This window comes from Numenius arquata, chromosome 6 (genome assembly GCF_964106895.1).
Source record: "Numenius arquata chromosome 6, bNumArq3.hap1.1, whole genome shotgun sequence".
Classification (NCBI taxonomy): domain Eukaryota; kingdom Metazoa; phylum Chordata; class Aves; order Charadriiformes; family Scolopacidae; genus Numenius; species Numenius arquata.
In genome coordinates, this window is record NC_133581.1 from 67,680,532 (window position 1) to 67,695,236 (window position 14,705).

At 45.1% G+C, this 14,705-nt stretch overlaps 1 protein-coding gene across 1 annotated transcript in view; it reads left to right on the plus strand.

Moving 5' to 3' along the window:
• The window catches only part of MAP4K5 (mitogen-activated protein kinase kinase kinase kinase 5), a 70,923-nt gene extending 60,277 nt beyond the window's left edge, over positions 1 to 10,646 (plus strand). The window contains exons 26-32 of the mRNA XM_074148384.1: positions 1,632 to 1,735; positions 2,215 to 2,392; positions 3,856 to 3,924; positions 4,862 to 4,954; positions 6,747 to 6,817; positions 7,695 to 7,750; positions 10,559 to 10,646. Of these exons, the coding sequence (XP_074004485.1) occupies positions 1,632 to 1,735; positions 2,215 to 2,392; positions 3,856 to 3,924; positions 4,862 to 4,954; positions 6,747 to 6,817; positions 7,695 to 7,750; positions 10,559 to 10,646 (659 nt within the window). The remainder of the gene's footprint in view (positions 1 to 1,631; positions 1,736 to 2,214; positions 2,393 to 3,855; positions 3,925 to 4,861; positions 4,955 to 6,746; positions 6,818 to 7,694; positions 7,751 to 10,558) is intronic.
• Positions 10,647 to 14,705: the final 4,059 nt, after the last annotated feature.

Genomic DNA, 14,705 nt, shown 5'->3' on the forward strand with positions numbered 1-14,705 from the left:
TTTTCCTGGCCTTTGTCGTTGGGCACCGCGTGTCTTAAACTCATTTCTTTTTAATGAACTTACAGATAGTTCATTGTTAGAGAATCCCAGACCTGTTGCACACACACACACAAACACCCTTTCTGCTCTGTCACTTTGGCTCAAGCTTTCACCTAGATCCAACTTTTAGCGAGACGAACTTGAAGAGAGGGTTTTCCACAACGAAAGGGCTGGATGTGAATAAAAATGATGTCAGGCTGGGGAGGAGTGAAGCCATCGCTCGAGGTCTAAGCACACACAAAAAGAGTTAGAGCTTGTGAAATTATAGATCTGTCGTTGGCTTCACTGACTTTCACAGAATCACAGAATGATACAGGGTTGGAAGGGACCACTGGAGATCATCTAGTCCAACCCCCTGCCAGAGCAGGTCCACCCAGAGCAGGTCGCACAGGAACGTGTCCAGGCGGGTTTGAATGTCTCCAGAGACGGAGACTCCACCACCTCTCTGGGCAGCCTCTTCCAGGGCTCTGTCACCCTCACAGGAAAGAAGTTCCTCCTCATGTTTAGATGGAACTTCTTATGTTCAAGTTTGTGCCCATTTCCTGTTGCCCTGTCCCTGGGCACCACTGAAAAAAGACTGGCCCCACCCTTTAAGTATTTATAGGCATTGATCGTATCCCCCCTCAGTCTTCTCTTCTCCAGACTAAAAAGCCCCAAGTCCCTCAGCCTTTCCTCATGAGAGAGATGCTCCAGGCCCCTCATCATCTTTGTAGCCCTCTGCTGGACCCTCTCCAGCAGTTCCCTGTCCTTCTTGAACTGGGGACCAGGGCAGAGCAGAGCAGGAGAATGACTTCCCTCCACCTGCTGGCCACACTCTTCCTGATGCACCCCGGGATGCCATTGGCCTTCTTGATCACAAGGGCACATTGCTGGCTCAAAGAAACCTTTCAGAAAGGTTGGGGCTTTCTACAGAAGATGTGTCCTTTTGAAAACTGGCCCTAGTGCTGTGGGAAGTTCTACCTTTACTCTCTTAAAAATGCTTAAGCAGGGTATAAAGTTACCTGGTTGCAAATGTGGATGTCCTATTTAGCTCCTATAAAGTGTCCACAGTGGGTGTATTTACAAACGATTCCTGAAGTCAGGCTGGTCTTGTATCCAACTGAGCTTAAAAAAAACCCAAACCCCAAACTCTTCATCATATTATTACATTTAAAACCAAAGCCCAAACCCTTCCTCACGTTATTGCAGTAGCTGTCAAAGCTCACGAGAAGTTACGGGCCATCCTGGCCTCCTGGGAATTGTTTTCTATTTCAATCACAACTTGACCTGGACCTTTCACTCCCATCCCACGCAGCCCCGGGAAGAAGGTGTCAGAGCTTTTCTGGCCACTCAGCGTGTGGCCTCTTTTCTGGGACTCAAAGAATGTCAGTGGTGGTTATTAATTATAAGCATAATTGAATTTGTCTGGAACGTAGCACAATATTAATCCCTGTGGATATTTGACTGGCAAGCCAGAAGGCAGTTAGCAGTGTGAAACTGATGCTATTTCTTAAATTATTTGTAAAGATGGCTGCAGGGGTTTTTTTCAAGCATGCGTAGAACTTCCTGGACTTAAAAAGGATGTTTTTTCTCATTATGTTTATTTTATATAGTACGAAATCCATACACGGGACACAAATACCTGTGTGGTGCATTGCAGTCTGGAATTGTCCTGCTACAGTGGTATGAGCCAATGCAGAAATTCATGTTAATAAAGGTAAGTATCTCATTTTAATTTAGGACATTTCATCTTAAACGTTATCCAGTTGTTGAAATAACCTTTCCAGAATTTGTAATGGAAAGTGCATCCCAGTCTAGTCCCATTTTGTGGGTTCTGAGCGCTTGAAAATCTGGCTTGATGCATTTTGACTAAGAAAATCTTGTGACTGAAGTCAGTCAAGTGCTGGGTCAAGGCCATCGCTGGCCATAGCAGACCAGCATATACCTCTGCGCGATGTACCGTCACTCATGCTGTCTTTAAAAAGCACTCTTAGTAGCAGTGAAAAAATATTCTCTATCTTTTATACTTTGTGCATGTTATTTTAGGCTTCTTATTTCACGCTGTCTTAAAAAAGCACTTAGCAGCAGTGATAAAATTCTTCTATATCTTCTATACTTTGAGCATGTTATTTCAGGCTTCTTATTTCCAAGGTAAAAGGAGACCTTACAAATGCCTTATTATGTGTTTTTTTCCAGCACTTTGATTTTCCGTTGCCAAGCCCTTTGAATGTGTTTGAGATGCTGGTGATCCCCGAGCAGGAGTACCCCATGGTCTGCGTCGCTATCAGTAAGGGTGCGGAACCCAACCAGGTAGTTCAGTTTGAGACAATCAACTTGAACTCTGCTTCTTCGTGGTTTACAGAAATCGGTGCAGGTAAGTCTCTCGGTCCATCTCGCGGCCAGTTTATTGCCTGTTGGATATGTCCCTCCCTCAGAAGTCATTTGGAAACCCTTTAGACGAGGCAAAACGATGCATTTTCTTTACCTAAAGCGTATTGAAGCTGATCCCAGGTTCTTCTTGTGCTGACTTGCCAAATTCAGTATAAATTATCTCTCTTAAAAGACTTTATTTTTAGACACATCTTTTATTTTCATAGAATCATAGAATTGTCCAGGTTGGAAGGGACCTTTAAGATCATCTCTTCCAACCATCAGCCTAACTGATAAAAACCATCACTAACCCATGTCCCCCAGCACTGTGTCAATCTGTCTTTTAAATACCTCCAGGGATGGTGCCTCAACCACTTCCCTGGGCAGCCCATTCCAAGGCTTCATAACCCTCTCGGTGAAGAAATTGGTGAAGAAATTTTTCCCAATATCCATCCTAAACCTCCCCTGGGGCAACTTGAGGCCGTTTCCTCTTGTCCCATCGCCTGTTCCTTGGGAGAAGAGACCGACCCCCCCTGGCTACACCCTCCTTTCAGGGAGTTGTAGACAGCGAGAAGGTCTCCCCTCAGCCTCCTTTTCTCCAGGCTGAACACCCCCAGCTCCCTCAGCCGCTCCTCATGAGACTTGTGCTCCAGACCCCTCACCAGCTCCGTTGCCCTTCTCTGGACACGCTTCAGCCCCTCAATGTCTTTTTTGGCATTTTATAAACATCCTTAAGTAGTAATGCAGACCCTGCTATAATTGGCTTCTCATTTGTGGTTCCGTACTTCTTCCTGGGGTCAGTCTTACTCCTCTTTCCCCTTCTCTCCTTAGTAAAGACTCCCACAAATGCATTCCTGTCGGCCCCGCGGCCCTTGGGGGAGGTTTGTCATCTTCAGCTGCCTATTAATAAGTAGAAGATTTTTGTTTTGTCTTCAGGAGCTAGTTGATATCTTGCAGATGCTTTTCTCTGCTGGCTTTTGTTGGATATACTATTTAAAATTTAAATACTGCTTTTTAGCAGCTGTACCAAGAACTTCATTAATAAAAAACTAGGGAAACTATCAAATCTAGCTTAATATCAGCACAGTAATCTTTCCAGATGTGGTTTTATGGGAAAAGAACATCTTTTTTTAGGAGTGAAGATTCCCTTGCCAATTCCTTTTGTTCATTATTGTGCCTCGTCATGAAGGAAGCTGTGCTGAACTGCGACATAAAGTGTATTTTATGCCAATAAACAGTAGAGCTTTCGTATTAAATACATGCTTTGAACTGATGGGTTTGTTCCCAGGCCCTGCACTCCTCCCGGAACACTCTGGGATCGTATAGCTTTAAAAAATTGAAGAGAGTAACAAATGTTTTAGATTGCTGAAGGCTCGTAGCATACTGAAGAAGTTGGTGAGAGGCTGAGGGGAGGCTGAGACAGTCTTATGAGGGGATGTAAAATGCTCTCGTTTTCTTTTCCTCAAGGCAATCAGCAGTTAGATGCCATCCACGTAACGCAGCTGGAAAGGGACACTGTCCTAGTCTGCCTGGACAGTAAGTAACACATCTCCGCCGGGCAACTCCCTACGCTTTGTGCGAAACTTGTTTTGCCAGATCTGTTGATTTTAATTGTACCACAAGTTAATTTTTCTCTCTTTGTTACTAATTCGTGTTGGAGAATTCCTAACAGACACGGTTCAGATCAGTGGGGTTTCATTTTGCCTTCTGCGATTCCACTCTCCCTCTTCGTAGAATCATAGAATGGTTTGGGTTGGAAGGGACCTTAAAGATCATCGAGTTCCAACCCCCTGCCCTGGGCAGGGACACCTCCACTAGAGCAGGTTGCTCAAAGCCCCATCCAGCCTGGCCTTGAACCCCTCCAGGGATGGGGCAGCCACAGCTTCTCTGGGCAACCTGTTCCAGTGCCTCACCACCCTCACAGCAAAGAATTTCCTCTTAATATCTAATCTAAATCTCCCCTCTTCCAATTTAAAACCATTATGCGTGTGTCATTCTCATTCCTTTTCCAAATGCAATGCAATGCAGCATTACAAATCAGAATGCAAATAAAAGCAAATCAAATTTTCAAATTTTACTGGGGAAAAAGTGACATTTGCCTGTCACGTGTGCTGCGGGACAAATAGCTAACCCTCCGTCATCCGCGGGAATTATAACATCAGAGGTTAATACCCTTCGGTGGGAACGTTGCAATGACTTAGTCTGCCTAAATTTCCAATCTTTGTGTAGAATTCACATCTCTGCCCTGTTCGCTATTTGCAGGAAGGCTGTCGGCAGCGTATAAAAACATAGGAAGTGTTTAAGAAGGTTTTCTATATTTATTTTGAGAGAAGGATGCTCTCGGACTCATTTTAGGCAAATACTGTAGATACTAGGTTTCTTTGTGCCTGAAAGATGCATTAAGTATTTCATACTTAAAGCTGCCAGTAATCTGCAGTAGGGTTTAACACTTGTTTTTCTCTTTTTTCTTGAGAATTTGTGAAAATTGTGAATTTACAAGGGAAATTGAAGTCAAGCAAGAAATTGGCCTCCGAGCTGAGCTTTGATTTCTGCATTGAGTCAGTGGGTAAGTGATTCCTTCTCTATTGTCTCTCAAGGACTTAAGAACTTTGAGGGATGAGTGTTGAAGGGTTTTTAGCAATTTCGACTGGTCTAGTGCACCCAGTGGGGCCTGAGACTAAAAATTGCCTGTGTCAGGATGTTGTGAGCTGTCTCTGTCTCCACGGAGTGAAGAAAATAAGGCGGTTGCCAGAGAGCGTGTCCCGTCTGCGCGTGTTCCATCAGATGGATGGAAACCGTCGTCTCTGATTTATAAGTAAGATGTATCATGATTTAGTTGAAAAAAAAAAAAGACTTGAGTCGTTTCTGGTCATTTCCACAGCACTGAGAAAAACCTTTGGGGAGGAAAAAATGCTTTAGTAATACATACATTTGTGTTAGTCTTCTAAAAAGCTAAGGTTTTCTTTGAAGTGGTAGCACATCCATAGTATTTGAATGGAATTCTTAGAGGACAGGCTGCTGTTGAACTACTAGAGGACAGCAGTTTGAAAACTTGAATTATGATTGTCAAGCAAGGATTTCTGCTGTAATAAGCTCTCAGAATATCTAATTAATGAAGTTTAATAATTCTGTATCTCTGAAACTGAACTTCTTTCCGGAATCAAAATCAGCAAAGACACAACTCCCAAGTTGTCTGTACAACTTGCACTTCTGGGTTCTTCAGGCATCTCCCCTTCAGAAGATTCTTGACATGGGTATTTTGTGTCTTAGCAGCGGTTGGTAAAACAGCACACATTCTTTTATACAACATCTCTATTTAGATATGTCAGACTCGTCCTCAAGGAAGATATTTTTAATCAAGCCTGTGATTCTTTCCTAAATTCTGACACGTTTTGATTTACTGCTGTACTTGTATCGCACAGTGTCTCCTGCTGACACATGCAGAACGTGACTCGACCGTTGCCTTTCCCTTGAACTCTGAAGGAATTCATAGACAGAATTATTTATCCCAAAGTCTTGCGCTTTCCAGCTGACAGTGAATAATGTGAGCGGTTCTTTACGCTCTTGGGAATTCAGGGTATTATAGGACTCTGTGTCCTCCGGTCGCAGGGTGGAGCGGGGAGTAGCAGGTGAAGGTTAGTCTAAGGCTGTTGTGACAAACGTTGCTCTTAGGATTCTGCTGGATGTCTTTCTTCTGTGTATTTAGGACACACTGAGCAGACACAGAATGTGACTCGAAGGAACAGTAAAGGAAAACAAGTAGGATTTAGGAAATTAAAACACAGTGTGAAATATGTTTCTGTGACACTGCTTAAAGAACGCCGGGCTCTTCATCCATTATTTTCAGGAGTCTGTTAATTAAATCATTCAGAGCTGGTAGTTTTCTGTGTTCTCTCTCTGGCCCTGAATGGAAGACTCCTCCCATTTTTCATACTCGCGTCTATTTTGAAGTAAATATAATAACTCAAATAATGTGTAATTTCCAGCAACCCACAGTGTTTGGGTTGGCAGCATGTTTATACACTTCCTGGTGTTTTCTCCAGGATCATTAGGAAAACAAAAATCCAGAGAACGGAAGTGAGAGGGAGAAAAGGAAAAGCCAGAGATGCCTATCTTGTCTTGGCAAACAGGGAAGGTCTGAGCGGTACGGTTTGAATTGCGCTTTAAAAAGCAGTGTGCGTCTCGGAGCCAAACACTCATTTCAATCCACTTTTCCTACGGTGATTTTGGAGTTTGGTTCTTCTACCAGGAGTCCAGGTCTCACGACACACTTCCCATTCTCACTGCTGGTGAGAAACCCAGCTTCTCTGGTTCAGATAAGCCACGCTCGGGTCTGATTTTGTGTTTCTCCTTGGCAGTGTGCCTTCAAGACAGCGTGCTGGCCTTCTGGAAACACGGCATGCAAGGCAAAAGCTTTAAGTCAGATGAGGTAAGTAATCTCCTGGTCTCTCCAGGTTTAATTTCTTTCTGTTCCTGATTTACCACTTGATCTTTTGGCCCTTCTAGCTGCTTCCTAGTGATAATGCTTGTGTTCCATGTAGCCATTGCTTCAGCTCGCTACTTGCTTTCCTCTGACTTCCCCTGGTATGTTGCTCTTGGTAAAGCACACAAGTGTTTTTAGCCAGCTCTGCTCCAAGAATTACCAGGCAGAGACTCCTGAAATGGTTCTGCACAGAGCTGGTGGAAGCAGCGTTTGGGTTCCTTGGATCTTGGATGAAAAGCTCAAGTTGGCAGCATCCTTTTAAAAAAAAAAAAAAAAGACACCTTTCCTTCCCGTTCCCGTTCCCCTTCTCCCTTTCCCTTCCCCTTCTCCCTTTCCCTTCCCTTTCTCCCTTTCCCTTCCCTTTCTCCCTTTCCCTTCCCTTTCTCCCTTTCCCTTCCCTTTCTCCCTTCCCCTTCCCCTTTCCTTTTCCCTCCCCCTTCCCCTTTCCCTCCCCTCCCCTTTTAAAAAACTGTCCTTTTTCAAAAAGAACACTGTCCTTTTCGATGGCATCCTTGGTGAAAATGCAGGGAAAGCTACTCGGTCTCTGCTGACAAAGATTTGATCAACACGCTCCATCTGCGCCACCAAGTCATCTAGACCGACAACAGTCTACAATACAAACAAATATTTAAAATAAGTTGTATTTTATAAAATTTAAAACTCTTTTTTGCTTGGCATCAGTTTGTCTGATTCAGTCCTGTACTTTGCACTACACTGTATTTGAATTTTTGAAGAGACTGATCTTTTTTTTTCCCTTCTAACTCAGACCAATAAATTTTATTTTGCCACTGAAATCAACATAAATATCTGCATTTTTCTACAGGTTACCCAGGAGATATCAGATGAAACCAGGGTTTTCCGCTTACTGGGATCAGACAGGTAATCCCCTTGAAGAAATAGAAACCTTTTCTTTTATTTCAACCAGTTTTCTAGCTTCCAGCTGGAACTGGCTTCCAGCCCACCACGGATCTCTCCGGAGGCGGTCCTGGGGGAGGCGGTAACGCTCTTTCTGCCTGCGATAGCCAAAATTTAATTAGTGGCTGCGTCTGTGTCCAAAATGATTACTAAGAGCCCTTGTGACCTCCTCCGCTTTGCGCTGCAGAGATAGAAACGTGAACACAAACGGGGGCGAGGAGACAAGCGCCAGGGAGAGATGGGGACCCGCCTTTGGCTTGTGGTGAGCAGGGGGCACAGTGCCCTTCTGGAAAAGCCGGCTCCTGGCTCGGGTTTTCCTGGTGAACTGGTGAATTATCTTGGCAGCCGGTTACTTAAAAATAATCTTCTCTTCTCTGGACTTTGAGGTCTGGAAAGAGCAGAGCAAACGAGTTCACACGCAGGTTTTAATGCTCAGTGGTCTAAATTCACCCATTGCCCACAACTTTGAGCGGATTCCTTTTGGCCACGGAGAATGGGGAGAGGCGCAGGTTTGAAACTTCAGCAGAAGCTGCCCCGGTCTCTGGATTTGGACACGTGTACTTGTGGTTTCTCAGGTAGCCAGAGCCCTAAATGTAGAAGTAGATGGACATAAGTCGAGAAATCAGTTCTAATCCCGGATTTTCCGCTCCCTCGTTTGGCCCTTGGGAAGCCTGGCTCTGCATCGCTTTCTGTAAGTCATCTGTGATTTCGTGTACTCGCGCTCTGGGATCCCCAGCCCAGACAGAGAGCGAGATGCTGGCTCTTCCCAAGAGTCGGGGGAACCCACACAAGAAGCTGCTGAAGACTTGGCCACCTGAGTCACGGAGGACCCACTGTTTGGTCACCGCGGTTGGAATTGAGGATCCTTGGCCCTCAGGGACTCTGGGATCTCAAAAATATACGCACAGCACAACCTCTGGCAGCGCAACCTCTGCCTGTTCGGTCTGTTTTCCCCCCTGGGCAGACGGGCAGAGGGAATTTCCTTCCCTGTTACTCCCAGCGGAGCCGGGGGCGTTTTATTGCAAGACTGAGCTTTGGCTGAAGTCCGCTGCGCTGCGGATGCCGTAAGTATTAGTCCAAGCACGTGCTGTGCCACCCGCAGTGAATCCTCCACCTGCACTGGAATTGGTACCTTTAAATGGCTCGTATCTTTGTGCTGGGCTGGTGAACACCGGAGCATCCGAAACACAGAGGGGTGGGAAGCAGCGTCTCACCTGGCTCAGCCCTCACTTTTCTAGGAGACGTGCTTACCTGAGTAACGGCTTAGTACAGAGTGCTTTTGGGGTTGGAGATAAGGCTGACGTCCTTCTGCTGCACGCGGTTTTGCAGAGAAACATTTGTTCTTCCATTTTCTTCCGTTCTGATCTCATTGGGAACTGCCAAATCCTTTCATTCGTATTTTTCCACCTCTGTACAACCGGAGCAGGAGTCTTCTCTGCCGGTCAGGTGAAGGAGGTGTGGTAGCACCTTTTTGGCTTGGATGACTTAAGAACCACTGAGTTGGAGAAGTGAAGATGAGGGACAGAGGCAGTCTCCTTTGAGAAATCTCAGAGTTCAAGCGGCACATTTGGCTTATTTGAAACACAGGTAGAAAAGAAAAAGCAGAGTGAAGTTTAAGATTAAAAATGACCGGATCTTGTCCTAGGAAGTGGTGCAGAGAAATGCAGGAGCTATGCAGTTGGAAGAGAGAGGGGAGGCCCAAAGGCCCGGCCGTATGAGCTCTGAGATGATTGTCAGGTTTCAGCGTGGGATGAAGCTGGTGAGGGGTCTGGAGCACAAGTCTCATAAGGAGCCGCTGAGGGAGCTGGGGGTGTTCAGCCTGGAGAAAAGGAGGCTGAGGGGAGACCTTCTCGCTCTCTACAACTCCCCGAAAGGAGGGTGTAGCGGGGGGGGGTTGGTCTCTTCTCCCAAGGAACAGGCGATGGGACAAGAGGAAACGGCCTCAAGTTGCATCAGGGGAGGTTTAGGATGGATATTGGAAAAAATGTTTACCCTGAAAGGGTTATGAAGCCTTGGAATGGGCTGCCCAGGGCAGTGGTTGAGGCACCATCCCTGGAGGTATTTAAGAGAAGGGTTGACATAGCGCTTAGAGACATGGTTTAGTGATGGTTTTTATCAGAGTTAGGTTGATGGTTGGACGAGATGATCTGAAAGGTCCCTTCCAACCTGGACAATTCTATGATTCTGTGATTCAAAGCCAGCGGTCAGCGTGCCTGGACAGGGAGAGACGGATTTTCCAGAGGAGCCTGCAGGAATGTTATCCAGCAGGACGAAGGCTGAGATGGGGTTGAGTGTTCCCTCCAAACCCGTCGGCTGATAAATATTTAGAGGGGAGGAGATCTGTTTAGGTTCGTGGCTGATGCTTGTCGCAAGGCGTAGGAGGGTTGTGTCCCCTCGCAAGGCTCTGCCTCTGAGAGAACTTCCCAGTGGAAGCAGAGGACGGAGCTTATTTCAAGGTGGAGGATGTCAGCTGGGAAGAGGTTTGCGACACGTTGCGTGTGCCTGTGGTCGAGAGGGGCAGATTCTGGTTCAAGAAGCTGCTTCGAGTCCTCTGTTCCTTGTATATTCCACTTCAGGGCTTTTATCAGAAGCGATGCTGGAAAATGAGGGAACTGATTTAAAGATCTTGGATATTTTATTCTTTAGGAGAACCTATATCCCTCCGACGTGTATAGATCCGTGAGCAACAAGTCTCTTCCTCCTTGCTAGCTGGACCACGTGCTTCGCGTTTTGCCGCTGAGGGTTTTGGGTTGTGTCTGTGTTTCCTTGCAGGGTGGTGGTGCTGGAGAGCAGGCCCACGGAGAACCCCACCGCACACAGCAACCTCTACATCTTGGCCGGGCATGAAAACAGTTACTAAAGCGACAGTAACCCAGCGGGAATATGGAGAGTCCGTTTGCCACAGCAGGAACCAAGAAGCATTAGGAAACGCCGTAGGAGCAGGACTGTGACTTTACTCTTTTCTTTTCTTGACACCTTAAATGATGATGATGTTTTCGGGTGGAAATCAATACATTTTTTTGCAGCTGGGAACAGCTGGTTCTGTCTCTTGCCACTGTGTGGTTGGTTATATCGAGTTTGCTTAATAAAAGCTATGAGATAACGAGCCCTTTACTCATTAGTTGTAGGGAAACAGAGCCTTTAAAAAAAATGTTTTGCAGTAAAGGTGCCATAAACTGTTAAATATTTTACTTCCCTTGGATTTTCCTCATCTTCTGTAGATGTAGATATAGTACTGGCTCTTCCCCTGTTTTATACTGAGTCTTATTCTTAATAAAAAAAGATTTGTGTAGGAAGTGAAAGTATCTGCAAAGCTTTTCGGTTTTAAATCTGCCATTCAGTGTGGCTTTGTACAATAGACTATTTAATCCTTATTTATTAATCTGCTGCTAGAATGGTGTAATGTATCTAACTTTTAGCAAAGGAAGGTTGCAGAGCAGCTTACTTTTTTTTTTTTTTTATAATTGTATAAAGATTTGATTATTCTTTTTTTTCTCGTAGGGATGTAGTGCATTATCGAGGGGTATGTTACAATGTCGGTCGATCTTGTAAAAATGCAGTTTTGTACAACAAAGTATTTTGTATTGATTTTTTTTCTGCCTGCAGAATTGCCATAAAAGGGATTTTTCTTATTTCCTAGATGTAGGGTGTGTGTACACAAACTATAATATTGATATCAGACCTGTTGCTACCGGGTGGGTGTGTACAATATTCATGTGTGTGTGTGTGCATGCGTGTTAACTTGACCGGCAGTGTGTATTTTTTTTATATATATATATATATATTTATATATATATAAAAATGTACAAAATATATATGCTTTATTTTCATAAATTAGGGATAAGCCTCGTGACGTGAAAGGGAAATCGTACCCGGCTGTCATCCTTAATGAATGAAAGTATCATGTATCGAACTGCCCATGACGTATAGTTTATTTATACTATTCCAGAGGGGAGCCTATAGCGGTCACTGAGCTTGGTGTCTGTCACTCAGACGGTCCTTTGGAAATGGTTAGTGGGATGGTTAATTCCCCAGCTGCGTAGTATAAATAAATATGATAAGAACCAGTATCCTATATTAAAGCTTTCGATCACTTTTTTTTCCCCCCTTTCCCTATTTTGTCACCTGCATTTCACTTCCTCTTTTTATTTCGCCATTAAAGGGTCGCATCGGTTCCTTTTGTCTTCCTCATTAATTAAAATTCTTGAGGTACCATTAAATATAAATATAGACTGACTACAGGATAGCGTCTGGTTTTACTACCTCACCTTAACCTGCCAGCTTTGTTGTAGGGAAACACAGTCCGTAGATAGAGGAGCGGCTCGTAAACGTTTGAATTAAGGCTTTTTGAAATTAAATCCTACCGCGTATTCGATTTCCGTGATCTGCTGCCCGAGGAAAGGCAGGTTAGAAGCTTCAAAGATCGGTTTAGTAAAGAGGTTAAAGGTAAGTGTGTCGCAACGGAGAGACGGAGTGGTTTGATCTTAACTCGCCACCCGAGGAACGGGGCGCTGGGTTTGTCTGCTTCAGGCATCAGGCTACGCCATCCATAATTTAACAGGGAGAGCGTTAACCGGGCCCCCGTGGGGACTCGGGAACGTCTGCCCGTTCCTGGGTACAGCCGGAGCTTCAGCTCCTTCGGAAGGTCTGGGTGGAAAAACGTAGAGCTGCAGGCAATTTAGCATTTTATCCACTTAGCATTGTCATTCAAAATTAATTTTTATTATTGACAATTAAGTCAAGCTTTTCAGTTCCGAAACTGCATCAAAGTTTAATAAATAGTGGTTGTACAGATAAAAATTAAAAACCCATTCAGAGCAGCTGCAATTGGATCAGCAGCGTTAGGAGAGGGACGTGTAATTTTTGTGTTTTAAAGAAATGGAGTTCTCTGGTACCGAAAATGACGTCTTCATAGGTAACGGCGCTCAGTGGCTCACCCTCACGGGCTGTAACTCCTCGTCTCCAAAGACTTTAAAAGGAAAATGAAGGCAAGTGAAGCACCAGGTGCAGATGCTGTAGAGCAAAGGCTTTCACTTCATTTACCTCATTCACCGCAAACATCATTTTGGCATCATCTTTGAAAACATTTAAAGATGTCTAAAGGACTAGAGAAATCTAGAAATCTAGATGAAATATTAATATTTATGGGGAATAACTGGAGTAAATAACTGTCAGGCCGTGACACTGTCACGCAAAAGTAACGAACTGAACATGGTTTTTTCTTTGAATGACATGAATTGACTGGTGATTTGCTGAATTATAAAAAAAAAAACAAAAACAAAAAAGAACTGGGACAGTCCTCATTTCATCAAACCTCCTTTTTTTTTTTTAGCTGTTAAAGCATTTCTGATGGCATATTCTGAAATGCTTTGTCCGGTCTGGTTTTATAGACGGTGGCATTTTTTTCCGCATGATTTGCGAGATGCTGTTTCCTCGTGTGAAACCTCCCTCGTTACTCTCGGCGGAGCGTGGCAGAAGGGATTTGCATGTTTCCTAGCTGAACCCGGCCAGTCTCGGGGACTCCGACTCCTGTCATTTGTATTTGTTAGCCTGTTTTTAAGTTAATCTGGTATTTTTCTGTCTCTTTGTATGGTTTCATGCCGTTTCAACTGGGGTTGAGAAAGCCGTGTGCGTGGGTTTGGAGTTTTATGAAGCGAAAAGCTCGCTCGCCCCCTCGTTACTCTTTTGCCAGATATCAAAGTATTAATTATTCGATGCACGAGGTTCACGCATTCAACTTGAAAGCCTTAAAACAGGCTCCCGGTGCTCTTTGAAGTACGGGCAGGATTTGAAGAGCAGCCTGTAGATTAGTCTCGTTGGATTTCCTAACCAAATTCATTGTAACTACAGAAAAAAAAAAAAAGCTCACAACTGTAATCGTGATGACGTCTCTTTAGAAGATGAAAAAGGTACAAGGTCTCAGCGAGCCGCTGGATCTCTGAACGAAAAGGCCGAGACTGGGAGACTTTCCGAAATGTACTTTTTACCTTGTTTTAGCCGTTAGATTGTAACTGAGACTCTAACTGCGCTCGCGTCCAGTTTGTGTAACTAGGCTTTTGTTCGACGTAAATTCCTGTTTGCGGTTCATTTCAGTCCATGCCAAATAAACTCTGCTTTATTTGATCCCTGGGTGTGGTGTGGTGGACACGTTACTGGGGACGGTACCTTCTCCAAAGAAGTAGATCGGTCTCCGGGTTTTATGGCAGTTATTGGGAAGGGCCTGATCCAGGACTGGCCGCTCTTCTCGATCCTACAGCCTGTCTGGGAGCCACACGACGTCTCCCACGGACAGGAGGAAAGGGAGGTCCGGAGATAGCACAGGAATGAGAAATCGGAATAGCAATGGCAAACCCTTTCCAGCTTCGTGCTGCTCCAGCACAGCCCTGCCGCCGGTCACCCGGAGTCACCACGGAACCACTTGTGAGTTGGCTGGCTTGACAACCAGAGGCTGCCTTCCTCTTTAATCAGGTGGCTTCCTCGTTAATCAAGCAGAGAGCCAAGGTGGCTGGTGGGCTCTAAACAAAGGTCACTTAGAAAACATGAACACGAGCATTTGGCAGGATCTAGAATGGTTTATACAAGCCTTACCCTCGCGGGTTGGCCACCTCTGTACTGCTGGTGGTTCAGCCCTTGGTCCATCTGCACCCTGGATCTTCAGGGATGTGCTGGGGTGGGGAGAAAAGGGGGTGTGTGAATGTGCCTTTGGACCACACAAAGAACCACCAGTTACTGGTAAAGGGAAGCTGAGGTTTGGGGTGGAGGGGCAGCTGTGGGAGAGCATCTGTGCTTGTCACTGGAGCTGGAGAAAGCTTCAGGGAGACCTTAGAGCCCCTTCCAGTCCCTAAAGGGGCTCCAGGAGAGATGGGGAGGGACTCTGGATCAGGGAGGGGAGCCATAGGACGAGGGGGAAGGGTTTGAC